At 55.1% G+C, this 14761-nt stretch overlaps 1 protein-coding gene across 4 annotated transcripts in view; it reads left to right on the top strand.

Moving 5' to 3' along the window:
* The first annotated feature begins 6 nt into the window (after positions 1 to 6).
* Rab15 (RAB15, member RAS oncogene family) overlaps positions 7 to 14761 on the top strand; it is a 21440-nt gene continuing 6685 nt past the window's right edge. For 2 of the 4 annotated variants that reach the window (XM_023702853.1, XM_004624782.2), the window contains exon 1: positions 7 to 181. In XM_023702853.1, the coding sequence (XP_023558621.1) occupies positions 58 to 181 (124 nt within the window). In that variant the 5' untranslated portion in view covers positions 7 to 57. Of the gene's footprint in view, positions 182 to 3795; positions 4059 to 12989; positions 13207 to 14761 lie in introns of those variants that run through there. The other 2 variants (XM_023702864.1, XM_023702860.1) reach the window with 2 other exon arrangements.

Here is a 14761-nt window from a genome sequence, read left to right on the forward strand (position 1 = left end):
CCGCCGCCGCGCGGGGCTGAGCGCGCTCCGCCCGCCCCCGGCCCCGCGGGCCCAGCCATGGCGAAGCAGTACGACGTGCTGTTCAGGCTGCTGCTGATCGGGGACTCGGGGGTGGGCAAGACCTGCCTGCTGTGCCGCTTCACCGACAACGAGTTCCACTCCTCGCACATCTCCACCATCGGTGAGGGGCGGTGGCCGGCGGGCGGGCGCGCGAGGCCGGAGCTCGGTCCCACCGGACCCCCGACCAGGACACGGGCGGGGCGCCGGGCCGGGGCGGGCGGACGGGGGTGCGGGCTCGGGGTGACCCAGCCCGAAGCCAGGACGAGGAGGGGCGCGGGGAGAAGGTGAGTCCCGAGGTGGGACACCTGGGGAGGCCAGGGCGCCCGCGAGGCGGTTAAGGATGTTTGTCCGGAAGGAGGCTGCAGAAGCCGCGGAAGGTCAGGGGCGCTCGCCGGACCCCGAATCGCGGCGGGGTGGGTGGGCGGCCAGGGCCGAGGTCTCTCTCGCCGATCTGCCGGTGGAGAGAGGGACAAGGCCTGGGGCATTCTAGAGCTGCCTCGGGGTGGGTGTCGCCTATTCTGGGAGTAGCTCTGTGGCCTCCCTGCCTCCTCGCGCATGAGGGGTCGTGAAAGATCCCTCGTGTGGGAACCTGAATGGGGGGCTTATGCCCACGCTGCTTGGTTCCACCCTGGCCAGCGGTGGAGCAGCTCTCCGTGGTGCGCTGGCTGGGCACAGCAGGGCACGGTTGGGGGGGGTGTCACCTCGTTGGAATGCCCTCCTAGAAGAAGCCCCCGGCCCTGGGGAGGGCTCCAGTTCCCAGCTTCGTCCGGGATTCCTCTCCTGCTCAACATCAGCACAGCACAGGCACCTTGCGAGACAGAGGCTGCAGCCTGGAGGAGCAGAGTGTTGTGAGAGACACTGTGGGGAGAGAGGTGGGCCACAAGCACTGGGCCTCTGGCGCCCCAGGGAGGAGACAGGTGCTGGGGAAAGTTGTGAGAGGGAGCGGGGGACCAGATGGAGGAAGAGGCCAGGTTGTCGGCTTAGGGACAAAGGTCAACAGGTTACCACGTACTGAAACTGGCAGTGGCAAATTTTGATGTGAGCCTGGTGCTGGGAACTGACCAGCTCTTCGCAGAGAACTATCGACTGCCTGGGGCCCTGGCCTCCCTGAAGAGCAGTCCTGCTTGGCTTCCTGGCCACATCCAAGTCCTGGACATGATTTGCCTTTCCCTTGGAGAGCATCACTGCCCCTTATTGCAGATGCTCAATACTCTTTCCTAGTGTCACAGAGAGTGCACCTCCCTAGGAGACTCAGGTCCCACGTCCTCAGCAGATAGATGAGGGACCCTCTGTTTGTAGCATACCATGGTAGACCTTCTGAGGATCCTTTGCCCCACAGTGCTAATCTCTAATACTTCTTGTCTCTTTACCCTGTAATCTCCCTTCTTAGAAGCCTTCTTCCTGCCAAAGGTAAGTGAGAGGTGGGTCAGGAACTTTTCCAGAATCCCTCTGGGCAGAGGTAAATGGAGGCGAGGCTCTTGGTGTGTTGGCAGGAAACCCAGAGACAATTTTCAGAATTCTTCCTCCATCTCCTGTCCATAGGCTACAGAGGAGGCCTTGGGTTCTGTGGAATAAGGAAATCGCCTTTCTTCATGCCAACCTTGTTAAACCTGCCCCAGTGGGTTTCTTAAGTACTTTCTTATTTAAAGCTTCCTATTCTCCTTCATCTTGCTGTATTTTCAGCATTAACTGAAGCTTAAGGGAAAGGGTTGGATGACTGAGAGAAGTTTTTTTCTTTAGGTGACTTGGAAAGTTTTCTGAGGAGATGGAAGGATAGGTAGGAGCCAAGAAAACCAAGGGTGGCCGAGTCATATTCATTCTCTGAAAAACATGTGCCGTGTGTCCTAGCCTTGGGAGGTTCTGGGATGAATAACATACAGTCACCAGAGTCAGTTATATCTAGTCCTTCACCATGGGGGTGCTGATCTAGGCAGCATTCTTGGAGGTGTCTCTTTTGTGTGTGAAAGGGGAAAATCAGGCAGTTGGATGGTTACTGCCAAGGCAAAGTTCAGATTCTTGGCTCATGCTGATGTCATCTAGAAAGGCTCTTTTGTGTGACCTGCTGTGTACTGTGCTTGCTATGACATTTTGTAGAAGAGCCTGCTGAGGAGCCACGAGGAGATCTTGCAGGTGAACAAAGGCGCTGCCTGCCCCTCCTCCATCTCTCGGTCTGGCAGGTGGGCAGGTGGCCCTGCAGCTGGGTGTGTGCCAGTGTGGGTGTCCCTTTCTCCTGCAGCTGTGTTCCCAGATGGGGGCTGGTGCACAGGAGGAGTCACAGCCTTGGGTTCTGTGCCTACAGCTATTTCCCGACAGGACGACCTTGTCTGTTACAGTAATTAAGCATTCCACAAAGCACCAGTCCAGGCATTTTAGAGATATCCTGTAGAATGAGCACAGGATATCTGGTTGAGCGCAACAACTGGGAGAGCAAAACACAGGCAGAAAACTCCCCCATGTCCCAAAAAATGATTGCCAAGAGGAGATAATAACCAGAAGTACTTGGTGCAGCACTCTTGAGCACAGAGGCTCAGCCCTCACTGCGCCTCTTAACGAAGGGCTCTTGAAAGGTCTGCTGGTGCTTGTCCATGTTAAACAGGGAAGATGTGCCCTGAAGCAGCCAGGGAAGGGGATGGGCACAGTGGTGAGAAGAGAGCAAGTGCTTCTGGAGACCAGAGGGAAGAGGCCCCTGAGAAATCCAGCCGGCCAGCAGGGAAGGCCAGCAGGGCCCTCCAGGGTGGGCTCTCTGGTTGGTTGGTCCCCCCAGCAGAACGGAGCAGATGAACAGCAGTGAGCAGAGATGACAGAGGTGTGAGGTGCGTGGGTGCTCACAGGACTGGCCAGTCTGGCTGCAGCAGCCGGGAGCTCTTAAGGGAGAAGAAAAACATTCCTCTGTTCATCTCTGTCTCCCAAAAGATAGGTGCCTTGTGGAAGGCAGTCTTAGCCCTCTTTGTTTTCCTGGCTCCTGTTCTACCCCGGGCAGCCGGATACCAGTCTTAACCCTCTCTTTCAGTCTTAACTCCTCCTTCACCTCGCACCCCACCTCAAGGGACATGATTACCTGGATCTCCTTTCAGGTGAGGGAAGGAGCTCATCCTACATGGACGCTATCCCAGGCCCTTGCTGCCCTTTAGCGTGGTGACTCCATATGTGTTGTTGCATTGCTGAAGGCTGAAGGTGGAGCTGTGGGCAGAGGCATCAAGGGCCTGGTGGGCCTCGAGCCTAGCAGTGGATGAAAAGGTTTTGACAAGGGTGCTTTTGCTGTTGGCTGAAAGAGGGGGTTAAGACTTGAAGCAGGGGGGCTGGTCGAGGGCTGTGCAGCTACGTGTCCTGGCTCAGTGACCCTCTTAGCTAGCTCCTCCTTCCCCTCACACCCCACCTCAAGGGACATGATTACCTGGATCTCCTTTCAGATGAGGGAAGGGGCTCATCCTACATGGACACTATCCCAGGCCCTTGCTGCCCTTTCACGTGGTGACCCAAGTGGTCTGTAAGCCACTAATTCAAGCTCAAGGGGCTGTCCAGGAGTTGGTTTTCTCATCCTTTGTCTCCCCTGAGTAGGCCTCACGAGGTCTCTAGACCTTTTGTTTGAAAAGCCACCCTTAGGCTGCTCCCTGTTTGGGTGAGGAGTCTGCCTTGGCTGCTGACTTTCTGGTTGGACTGCTTGGGCCACTGTGGCCTGAGGCTGCCTCCTCAGCGGAGCTGTGGTCTCACCTTCAGGAAGTGCTGGCAGAACAGCTCCAGCCGCCTGAGGCCCTGACCAGGCAGGATGGCTGAGGGGTGAGGGAGAGGGAAGGAAAGTCCATGGCACTAGAGCTGAGGGACCTAACACTGGGGTGTTAGGCCCTGGAATCCGAAGATCCCTGAGAGCTGAGAAGCCGTGTACAGATGCAGGGTGACATGGGGCACGGGAGCCAGGGATGGTTCTGCTCTCTGCTTCAGGGGCAGCTCGTAGGAGCCGGGCTCTTCCCACCCTGTTCCCCAGTGGAAAGGAAGAACAGGTGAGCCGCATGAGAGTTCTGAGCAGGGTGGGGACAGTCTCTGTGCCTGTACTGGCTCTGTGACCTGCAAACACTGTTTAACATCTCTGTGCTAAGCTCTGAATCTCTAAATTGAAGATAGTGGCAGAATCTTAATGGCTGTTGGGAAGATTACAGAAGCTAATGGATAAGAAGCACTTATCAGAGCTCTCAATAAAAAGATGGCTGCCATCACTGTATTGTTATTCCTGTGTCACAGAGACCAGTATACTGTGAGTACCAGGCTGTGAGGTCAGCCCACCCATCCATCTCTCCCAGGTTCCGCACTGCTGACCGAAAACCCACCTTGTGTCGGGTGCATGCTCAGCAGCAGGACACGTGAGTGGGCTCTTGTGTTTCATTTCACTTTCTGCCCCAGCACCCGGCTGCCCTGGAATCTAGTATCTGAGGAGGAGAAGTGACTTGGTGAGGAGGTGAAGAGGAGTAGGGTACCCTGGGAGGACAGAGCAGCTCTGCTTCGAGCCCAGGGCTGTCTCCAAAGTGTCCCCCACCTCCAGCCTGCACTTGTGCATTCCTCTTCTAACACAGGCGCAGACCTGGTCTCCCACCCACTCTCTTCCCCAGGGAGGTGACCACGGGGGATGAACACGTCTGAGGCCACAGAGGGTTTTGGGTGATCCACGCATCTGCACCAGCTTCCCAGATCTGCAGATTCCCTCACCGCTTTCAGGGTTGCTTCCCTCCGCCCTCCCTAAACGCCCTGCTTTCCGTTCCTGCCTCCTCCTCCCCCTTCCTGAGCAGCCTGGTGAGGAGCTTTATAACGTGAAAGTCGATATTGGCTGTTCCCCTTCTACCTTGATTGCCAGCTCTTCTCAGAATGCCTCCTTCTGTAATCTAATATTTGTTTCTGTTTCCTTGTAAAACTGCCAGTTTTCTGTGTGGGTCTGTGACCTCTCCTTGGCCTTTCTGCCTGGTCAGTGAGCTTTGCAAGGAGGTGAGGGCTTCTTAGATGTTTAATTCCTCCACTGAGCAGGCTCGCGAAGAGCTGATGACTCCCCAGACTGGAGCCACCCCCTCCCCTCCCGTTTCTCTAGGTTGCCTGGGGCGTGCCCTTCCTCCCGGGGGTCCCTTCTACAGGTTGCCAAGCAGAACCTTTCTCCCATGAGCCAAAGGGGAGAGAGTATGTGTCCCCACCCCATGAGCACCCTGCTTCCCTTACTCGCCCTTACACTGAGAGGCAGGGCTGGGGTCTCCAGGGGATCCAAGTGTTGGCCTTCTGTTAATGTTTGGATGAAGATTCACTGAGAACTCTGGTCTACCAGGAAGACCAGTAGTTGGCTCTCTTCCCTGATTAAAATTTTCCTTTGTCCTCTCACACTGTTGGCGTATACTGGCTTCATTCACTCACTGATTCGTTCATTTTTTTCCTGCCATCTATCATATATATATATATATATATATATATATATATATATTATATAGGTGTGTGTGTGTGTGTGTCTATACCAGAAATTGAACTCAGGACCCTGTACTTGTGTCCTTAAGCTATATCCCAGGTATTCAGCTTTGTTGAATAATATTTGGTTTTTTGTATGTTTTTTTCTTTTTTCTTTTTGGGTACCAGGGATCGAACTCAGGACCTTTCCCTTGCCAGGCAGGCACTTATGCCCTGTTGAATAATAATTAATTATCTCCCTTCTGCCAAGCAACAAGAACATGCCATGAAGATGCTGCTGGCTTGTCCCCTGGGAGCTCATAGTGTACTCGGGGAGTCAGACTTCCAAACAGTACTATGCAAAGGGGTTGTCAGAGGCTTTGGGATTACAGAGGAATGAGAAGTCCCTCCCTGGAGCCTCGTAGAAGTAGGGGCACTTGAGTGGGGTCTGAAGGCTGAGAAGGATTCCCTAGGAAACAGGTCAGGGGAGACACACATCCTCTCCCTGGGCCTTCTCACCAACTGGGGCTGCTGCTGGGGCAGGACTAGCTGGGAGCAGCCACACCATGGTCATGAAGGTTCAATGCAGGGAGGCCCTTGCTAGGCGGTCGCTGTACCAGCTCTATGTGAGCACAGATGCATCTGGAGGCCTTTTCCCTTCCTAGGTGCTTGCTGCTGGGGCTCCACGCTCCAATGTCTTCTTCCCTGAGCCTTCAGTGGAGAAGCAGGCCTGGATGAAGGAGGCTGGAGTGGGGAGTGGTCGGTAGGCTGGCTAGTGTTGGCACAGGCTCAGAGCACCAGGCTCGGAGGGTAGCTGAGCACACGGCCTGCTGTACAGAGGCTGCAGAGGGAAGGGAAGTCATGCGCTGAGTGTCCACCACGCACAGGGACAGACTGTCCTCGTGTAGAGATCTCATCAGGAAGCAGGATGAGGAGCTCCGAAGTTGGCCTCACTTGTGTTTCAGAACTTTTTTGGTGTATTCTTCAAGTTGGGACTTCTGTGGCTTTGTTGTGTGTAGCGTGTGTGTGCACACTCTTGTGCACATAGGCGGGTCCCTCTGAGATCTAAGACGAGGCAAGGGCTTTGCCCTCGCCCTTTGCAGCAGAAGACCAGGTTTGTCCGAAGGGTGTCGCTACCTGCAGATGCTTGCTGCTTCGTTGGCCTGGGGCTCTGGTCCTTTAGGTCGCCTGCAGTCGACTCCCTGCCACCTCCTGTAACACATCTTTGCTGCGCAGCCAGCTAAAGTGGCTTGCACTCTTTCCTCCCTCTGTGTTCTCTTCATCCTGCTTTTGCTTCTTAACCCCATTGCTCTTCAAAATGATTAGTTTACTGATCGTCTGGCCCCTAGAACAGAGGCTCTGAGGACAGGGCTGTCTGGTTTCTGTTCACTGCTTGCCCGAGAGTACCCAGCTCAGTTCTTGGCATACAGTAAGCATTGAATAACTGAGTGAATGAGCGAGTGAGTGAATGAATGAATGTATTTTCCTGGAGGATCCTTCCCCCAAAAGATGGTAGCAGTGGTTTCATGGGACTCATGTGACAGTGAGAAACTCACTGTACTAGGCATGTGGCTGGGACAGAGAAGGACGGCGACTCTGTGGAGTGAACTGTTCCCACTGGCTTCCGGCTCTACTGCTCAGGCACGTGCTGTAGGAGAAACAGTAGCGCAGACACAGGGAGGAAGACAGTGGCTTCCATGGGCCCTGTGTGCCCAGGTCCTCTGGTGGGTGTGGAGGGGAAGGGTTGGCATCTCTGTGTTCAGCCAGGCTTCTGGAATGATCCTGCAGGCCTACCTCCTCGGTCAGCTCTGAGGAAGGAGTTTCTGGGGCTCCAGCCCTGGACCATGCTTGCTTTCCAGCCTCCCGAGGGTCAGAGCCAGGCTGGGAAACCCTCGTGTTTGATAACAGCCCTGGGCTCCTGGGTCTTGTGTTTCTGGAGACTGCCCCTCACAGGTCTCATGGGAAGGTCATGGCCTCCCACGTGGTGCTGGCCCCCTGCTCACTATGGCCCTCTGTGGGAGGGGGTGCACCTGCATGGGTTGCATGTGATGTGTTTGAGTTTTGAAAAAGAAGGATAGAGTGCCAACGTGCAATCCCAGAACCGCTTGGGTAGACAGCTGCGTCAGCCTTTGATCCCCGTTCATTCGAGGTCAAACTACAGCTTTGGCTGAGTTTGTGCCTAACTCAGTTTGTGCCTGGTGGAATCAGGGCCCTTTCTTACATGTTTCTGTTTCTTGTCCCTCATGGAGCCAGATATGGCAACGCTGACTAAGGCCATTGCTCTGAGAGCCACGGTGCACCTTTTCCCCACAAGGGAGGAACGCTTGGTCCCACAGAGAAGGTCAGCATGTAGCTCAGCAGGGAGGCCAGAAGTCACCCAACAGAAGGCAGAGGGGGGGTGACCAGTGGCAGGTGTGGACAGAACGTTCCCATCCTCTCCCCTTGTCCAGTTGCTGGGACGGATGGTTCTGTGCCAGGATCCCCTTCGCCTTGACTCTACAGCTTCCTCTCTGCACTCTTGGGTTCTCTTTCCTGCTCTTCTCCTGTGTTCCCTCAGGGGAAAAAGCATCATTAAGACCCAGAGAAATGGGCCAGCCTGATAGCTCAGCAGACTAAAGTGCCTGCTTAGGCAGAGCTTGAGGAATCCCAGCATGCTGTGTGGGACCCTTCCCCCTGGGGGGGGGGGGCTCGCTGAGACAGCCATTGAGGCTGGGCGATTGAGACTGGGTGTCACCACACCACACGCCCCTGTAATCCCAGAATTTAGGAGGCTGAAAACAGGAGAATTGCTGAGTCCGATCTACATAGTGAGATCCTGTAGACCCTGTAAACCCTGTCCTAAATACAGGGGGGACAAAAGGACCCAGAGAAATAAATACTTTGCCCAGAGATGGGAATGAGGGAGGGGGGTTATTATGATGCCTTGTTTGGGTAGCGAAAGCAGACAGCCACCCTTAGACAGGGCTGCTTTTGCTTGAATCTTGTTGCTCAGAGGTGACCTCTTGTCACACCTCGCAGAGACGCCCCATATCCAGCACATGCCAGTCTCCTACAGGGGGAGGGGGCTGGGGCATTCCTGGGACTGGCACTTGGTAACAGGAACCAGTGTTGCCCGGGAGATTGGGTGTCTGCTTTGGGTTTCAGGTGTATTAAATTGTTCCTTGTTGTGGAGTTGAATTGCTAATGAAAAGGCTCAGGTCGGCCGATGGTCCTCTGGGCTGTGGTTGATGGTGGTGATAGTACTTGGCCCGCAGAGGCAGGCCTGTTTCCAGTGAGGCATGTGGGTGGCACTTACTCGGCAGGCGGTGAGCTGGCACCTGACATTAACCCATGTAGTGCTAGCAGGAGGGAGACAGGTGCTGCCCTGCCCACCGGCACATGCTAGCTTTGCCAGGGTCGAGGTTGTGGCTGTTAGCACCACAGTGGATGGCATTTTCTATTTTGATGAAACACTCCTCTTGGTGCCTGCTCTTTGCCTCAGCTCTCTGCGGTAACCCTGCAGGCCCACTCTCCTCCCTGTAGGGAGCTCCTTCCTCCTCTTAGAGCTCTTTCTGTCCCCTGGGACTAAGTTTGGGTCCCCTCCCCCAAGGGACAGTGAGAGAGCCTTCAAGTCGCATTTCAGACAACTCTGGCCTCAGACTCATCACCACTCGCTAACAGGTGAGGAAGCAGAGGCCAGGAAGGATTAGCTGGTGTTCCCAGGACCCAGGCAGTTAATTTGTGGCAGGATCGTGACCTCCCTTGTGTTCCTAATGGCTGTGCGCGTCTGTCTGTCAGGCTGCGCCTCTGGTGCGCTTTCTAGGGAGGCAGATGGCAATGGGAAGGAATGTTCTTTACCCCATCGGCCCTGTTGCCTTTTTTCCAGTCTTCCCGGTGCCTCCATGGCCTGACTAGGGCAGTAAGCACTTCTCCTGTCTATCTGTCCAGAGCAAGAGATCTTCAGAGCTTGGCAGGCTGGGAGGCCTGAGATCAAGGTACTGGCAGGCTTGGTGTCTGGGGAGAGCTTGCGCCCTGCTGCAGTATGGCTTCCCGCTGTGTCTTCCGCGGCTAGGGCAAAGGGGCTAACAAGCTCCATCAGGCCTCTCATAAGGACCTCAGGCCCAGCAGCGGCCTAACCTGTCCTTCCAGGTCTCTGCTGGCAGTGCTGTCACTGGGCTCCAGGGCTGCACTTATGGACTGGCGGGCCCTGAGAGTTGCTGCTGGAGGGGAGAAGCCACGCAGCTGGGACATAGCACAAGAGCAAGAGGTCTGGCTGGAGCTGCCTCAGGCTGCGGGCCCCCAGGCTTTGAGGTCTTGGCCCTGTTGCTTAGCTGGAGTTCTTGCCGGTGCCTGTGTGGTGTTCAGGCGGCAGGAAACACATCCCTGCTCTTGAGCTCTTGGCTCTGGGATGGGGGTTCTGCTAGTGGAATTTCTACTTTCTACCTGGCACTGTGCTTAGACAGAGGCAGAGATTTTAAAATCAGCAAAGAATCAGAAACATGGTCAGATACAAAACATATTCTCTGAATTTAGGTGCATTAGTGGGGATAGAAGGCAGAACACAGGAGCGGATGCCATTGTTTCTGAAGTCCCCCTCCAGGCCTTATGCAGGATCTTCCCACCAGCTCTAGAGCTGATAGGTAGCAGCGGGCAGGCACAGGCAGGACTCTTCAAGCAGTGCTGAGGGGCTCCCAGGTGTCACCGAGAGAAGGAAGGTGCACTGTGAGGATACCTGGGGGCCCTGTGTGGGTGGGCAGTGGTGCTGGGATAAAGCCTCCCAGCCCCAGTTTTGGCCAGAGAATTCATCATCTCTAGCCACCCCTCATCCCCTCTGCATAGCCTATCGCCTCATGTTCCTCTTGTTAGGAGCTGGCCAGCGTCCCTCTGCCCCATCTGGAGGGAGCTGGCATGTCTTCCTTTGAGATGGAGTCTTGCTTTGTTGCCCAGGCTGCCCTCAAGCTCCTGGGCTTGATCACTCATCCTGCCTCAGCCTTCCAAGTATCTGGGATTACAGGTTTGTGCCACCAGGCCTGGCTTGGAGGAGCCACTCCGCTAGGCTCAGCCACCTCTCTTGTCCTTGTTGGCCAGCTTGCTTTGATGGTCCACTTAGCAGCTGCTTGTCCACCAGCAATACGCTGCTCCCAGCCCTGTTTCCTGAGAAGGGACCTTAGGCTCAGAAGTATCAGCCAGGAAGGGTGCTGGCTGTGGCAGGCACCATGGCGGATGTATCGGGTATGCCACAGACAGTGCAGCAGACTTTGGGCCTTTGGTTGGCAGTAAATACATACAAAATAAAAAGACAGGTCTGGGGTGCCCTGAGGCTCTGCATCTCAGGCTCGCTCATGAGGTTGGGGCCCAGCAGGGCAGCAGAGTAAGCCAGGCCTAGACTGGTGAGGGGGAACCTTTTAACGCTCAGTGATAACAGGCAGCCGGCAGCAGTGCGCCTGTCGCAGGCTCCCACCTGGGCCTGGGCCATGTGAGGCCTTTCCTACATCAGCTTCCTCTGGGTTTCCTCTCCTGACTGTGCCCAGGGGAGTCTTTATTCAGCAGAGGAAAGGTAGGCGTGAGAACCAGAGAGAGTCAGGTGCTTCAGCAGCACTGTTTAATTATAGCCCGTAACAAATCTCAGGTGGCAGTGGAGTTCTCCTACAGGGAAGACGGGTCCCTGGGTACACAGCGAATGCCCAGACCAGGATGCAGACTCGGGCTCTCTGACCTAGTGCCAGTGCAGGTGTCTTCCGCTACCCTGTGCTGTGTCTGCTCACCCACCCTGCTCCCCCTGGGTGGGTGAAATACAGGTTCCTGGGCCTCAATTATGATTCAGTAGGCCTTGGCAAGCCCCAGTAGCCGTGATAGGAAAACCCTCCAGGGGTGATTCTAAAGCTGAGGACCTGCAAAGCTCTCTGGGAGAAGCAGAGAGGTTCTGCTGCCCCTCCTGAGGTCAGTGGCTTTTGCCCAGAAGCAGCCCTTGCCTGGAGAGCTGGTTGCCATGGACCCCGGGGTCTGGGTCTGTAGGTGTGAGTTAGGGCCCAAGCCTTTGCCTTCCTGATTTAGAGTCCAAGATGCTCGGGTCTGGGGACACGAGAACCACTGTCACCGAGTTTTGCTGCTCACACGTGATCCATGGACCACATCGCACGCCTACTGCACCTTGAGTCCGCATTTTCACCATGTCCCCAGGAGGCTTGTGTGCACTTGGAGACCTCAGAGAAGCCAGAAAGAGCGAGCAGTGGGGGAGACGTGTGTGTGACTTCTCTTCCTGAGGATCTGAAAAGGCAGTGGAGGGGCTGTGGGCTGTGGGCTGTGCACCAGAGGGTGGAAGGTGAGGACTGCTGAGTGCAATATGGAGGAGCAGAGCGCCAGGTGAGGGCTGAGCTCAGCTGTCAAGCAAGCCAGTGTGCCGGTGCCCTGTGGAGCTGGGTGGGGCTGGGGCCCGGGCTGCCACCTTCGGGGCTGCCACCTTCGGCCTCTACCCGTGTCTGTCCTGACAGCCTGCTCAGGAGGACCTTGGCTGTAGGAATGCAAACCACATCCAAAGAGACAGACAGCACTGTCCACCTGCCCGGCTCTGTCTTGGGAGCAGCAGAGGAGACAGCAGCCCGGGCAGAAGGGAACAGGGGTAGGGCCCTCACTGTGGTGGTGGTCACAGGGAAGTGTGGCATGTGTGGGGAGAAAATAGAAAAAACAGATGCCCACCAGAAGGTCTGTGCAGTCTTTTTTTTTTTTTTGGCGGAACCAGGGATTGAACTCAGGCCCTTGTGCTTGTCAGGGAAGCGCTTATTCCACCAAGCCATTACCCCGCCCCCCTGTCTGTGCATTCTTAAACCTTTTTTATTAAAACAAAAAAAGCTGGGAGAAGTCAATCATTTGTTTTTGTGTTTTGGTTTTGTAGTCCACCCTGGTCTCAAACTCCCAGCAGTCCTCCTGCCCCAGTGTCCTAAGTGCTGGGATTACAGGCATGCATCACCATGCCCGGCCTCAGGAAATCCTTCAAAAGAGAGGTTTACTGCTGCTTCTGTGATACATTAATGCATATGAACAGCCTAAATTGGAGCATTTTAGCCTAGCATGGTGGTGCATGCCAGTAATCTCAGCATTCAGGAGGCTGAGGCAGGAGAATTGCTGTAAGTTCAAAGCCAGTCTAGGCTACATAGAGAGATCCTGTCACACACACAAAAGACATTTTACTTTTTAGATATGTTGAAACGAAATTTATTGGGTGGCCAGTAGGACAGTGTGTTGGGGTCGCTGTGAGCCCCACAATGCCCTACCCTGAGCTCCCAGCCACACAGCCAGGAAGGGAGCACGGCACTCCCTCCCGGCAGTTCCGAGTCTGCTCGCCCCTTCCACCTCTTCCTACAGCTGCTTTTATCTCTCTCTCCCTCCCCTTTTCTCTCCCAGGGAAAAAGCCCCCTTAATATTGGTCACTTCTCAAGGACCTGCTGGGAAACGGGCCCCAAGCAAGGTTAAGGCCCCTGTGCCAGCCAGGTGAGCTCTCTTCCCTTGCCCAGAATCAGTGCAAGAGGGAGCGAGGGCTGACACAGATTGACCGCTGCTACTTGCTGTGCTGGTTTGGGAAGTTATTTCCCTCTGCGGGCCTTTGTTCCTATTCTACTAACTGCCGAGAGCCCACAGATCACATGTTGTCATTGCTGCCCTGTTTACATGAAAAACTACGCAGGGCACAGAGTTCCCATAAACATCTGTGGAGCAAAGGAAGTAAAGGCTTCTATCTCCTCTCCTGTGACCACTTTGGTAAGGCACTCCCGCCTTTTGTATGGGAAATAAAGTTTATTGCTCATATAGTACAGCACAAAAGATTCGCCCTGGAGGAGGGCTCACGTTTTGTCCTGAGTGCGGACAGGTCTGTGTTTGGGGGTTCTGTGTGATCCAGTACACTGTGGTTAGGGTACCCATCCGGCTGGTCAGACAGGTGGCTGGGAAGTTCCTGGGGGCAGACAGTACCTGTGGGCCTTCTTTTCGAGGTCCCCAGGAGTGGACCAAAGAGCAGAGGGGAAGTCTGGGATCATTGAAAGCTATCAGAGCTCGAGGTCAAAAATGGTGTCTTTCTAAGTTCTGTTGATGTTGAGCACGTTTTTCTGTGCTCGTTTCCTTACTTGAAGTGATCCTCCTGCCTCAGCCTCCCAAGAGACTGGGATTACAGGTGTGCGCCACTATGCCCGGCATTGTGTGCTGCTTGCTCCTGTCACGTATTGCCTATGCTCCGTTTATTTGCCCATCTTTTAAGTTGTGTTGTTTTTGAGAGTTCTAGAGCCTAGATGTAACATTTCTCCCCATGGTCTGAGGGACACAGCTCTTAGAAGGAGGCACAATACCGTCGAACAAGAACTTCTCCATCCTTTTCTCAGCGAGAAGCACATTCCTAGTAACTCTCTGTCTGGGCAGGGAGCAGGCCTGCTCCTGCCACCATCAAGACCAGGGTCCCCTGCTTACCTCCTCCCCTTGTCACTGCTTTCTGTGCACAACAAGGATGCAGCCAGTCACTGCCCATTTGGAAAAGTACAGCTCCGTAGATGTGAATCAGCTTGGGCGGGCGGCCATGATTCATGCCTGACCAGCATGACTTAGTTCACCGCCTGTTCTGCATCTGCTTCTGCCTTCTAATCAAGCGATGATTGGGCTTGATGTTGGGAAGGGAGAGGCTGAATTTGATCTGTCTACCTTTGAGGAACGCTGGGGATAGGATGCCCGAGGGCGTTTTAGCACTGCTGTGGAGGGTGAGTGGTGGCCCTGTTGGGAAGGCTGGTGCCTGGGGCAGTCTGCACTGGGTGGCCCACGACCCTGCCCTTGCCGTGGCCCCTTGTAATACTCCAGACCTGCCCCGGGGATGCATTAAGACTGGCTGTGTGCCCTGCTAGACTCAGCTGTTGAATCACTGAGCGCAGTTAGGGGCAGGGACTGAGAAGCTCTCCGCTGCAGGTGGTGCTGGCTTTTTTTGCTGCAAATTTCCCCGTGTGTTTCCACCTTGGGCGGCCTTGTGTTTCCTGCGTCTTGTAGCTTAGCCCCTCAAGCCGCTGGGTAGAACTGCCGAGAACTCTGCCTTGGGTGCCTTTTCTGCAACACTCCTTGCCACACCTCTCTGCATGGGCGGTTGTGTGCTAGGCTCTGATGGTGGCTGCAGGTGTTGGATTTCGCGTCGTCTTCTCGGCAGCCCTCCAAGATGACTCATAAGGTCCGTTTTTACTCCTGAAGAAATGGGGGCTTGAAAAATCAGGGTACCTGGGGCCGGGGAGATGGCTTAGTAGGATATGCGCTTGACTGGCAAATGCAAGGATCTGAGTTCAATCCC

Source organism: Octodon degus, unplaced genomic scaffold, assembly GCF_000260255.1.
Source record: "Octodon degus isolate 3935 unplaced genomic scaffold, OctDeg1.0 scaffold00007, whole genome shotgun sequence".
NCBI lineage: Eukaryota > Metazoa > Chordata > Mammalia > Rodentia > Octodontidae > Octodon > Octodon degus.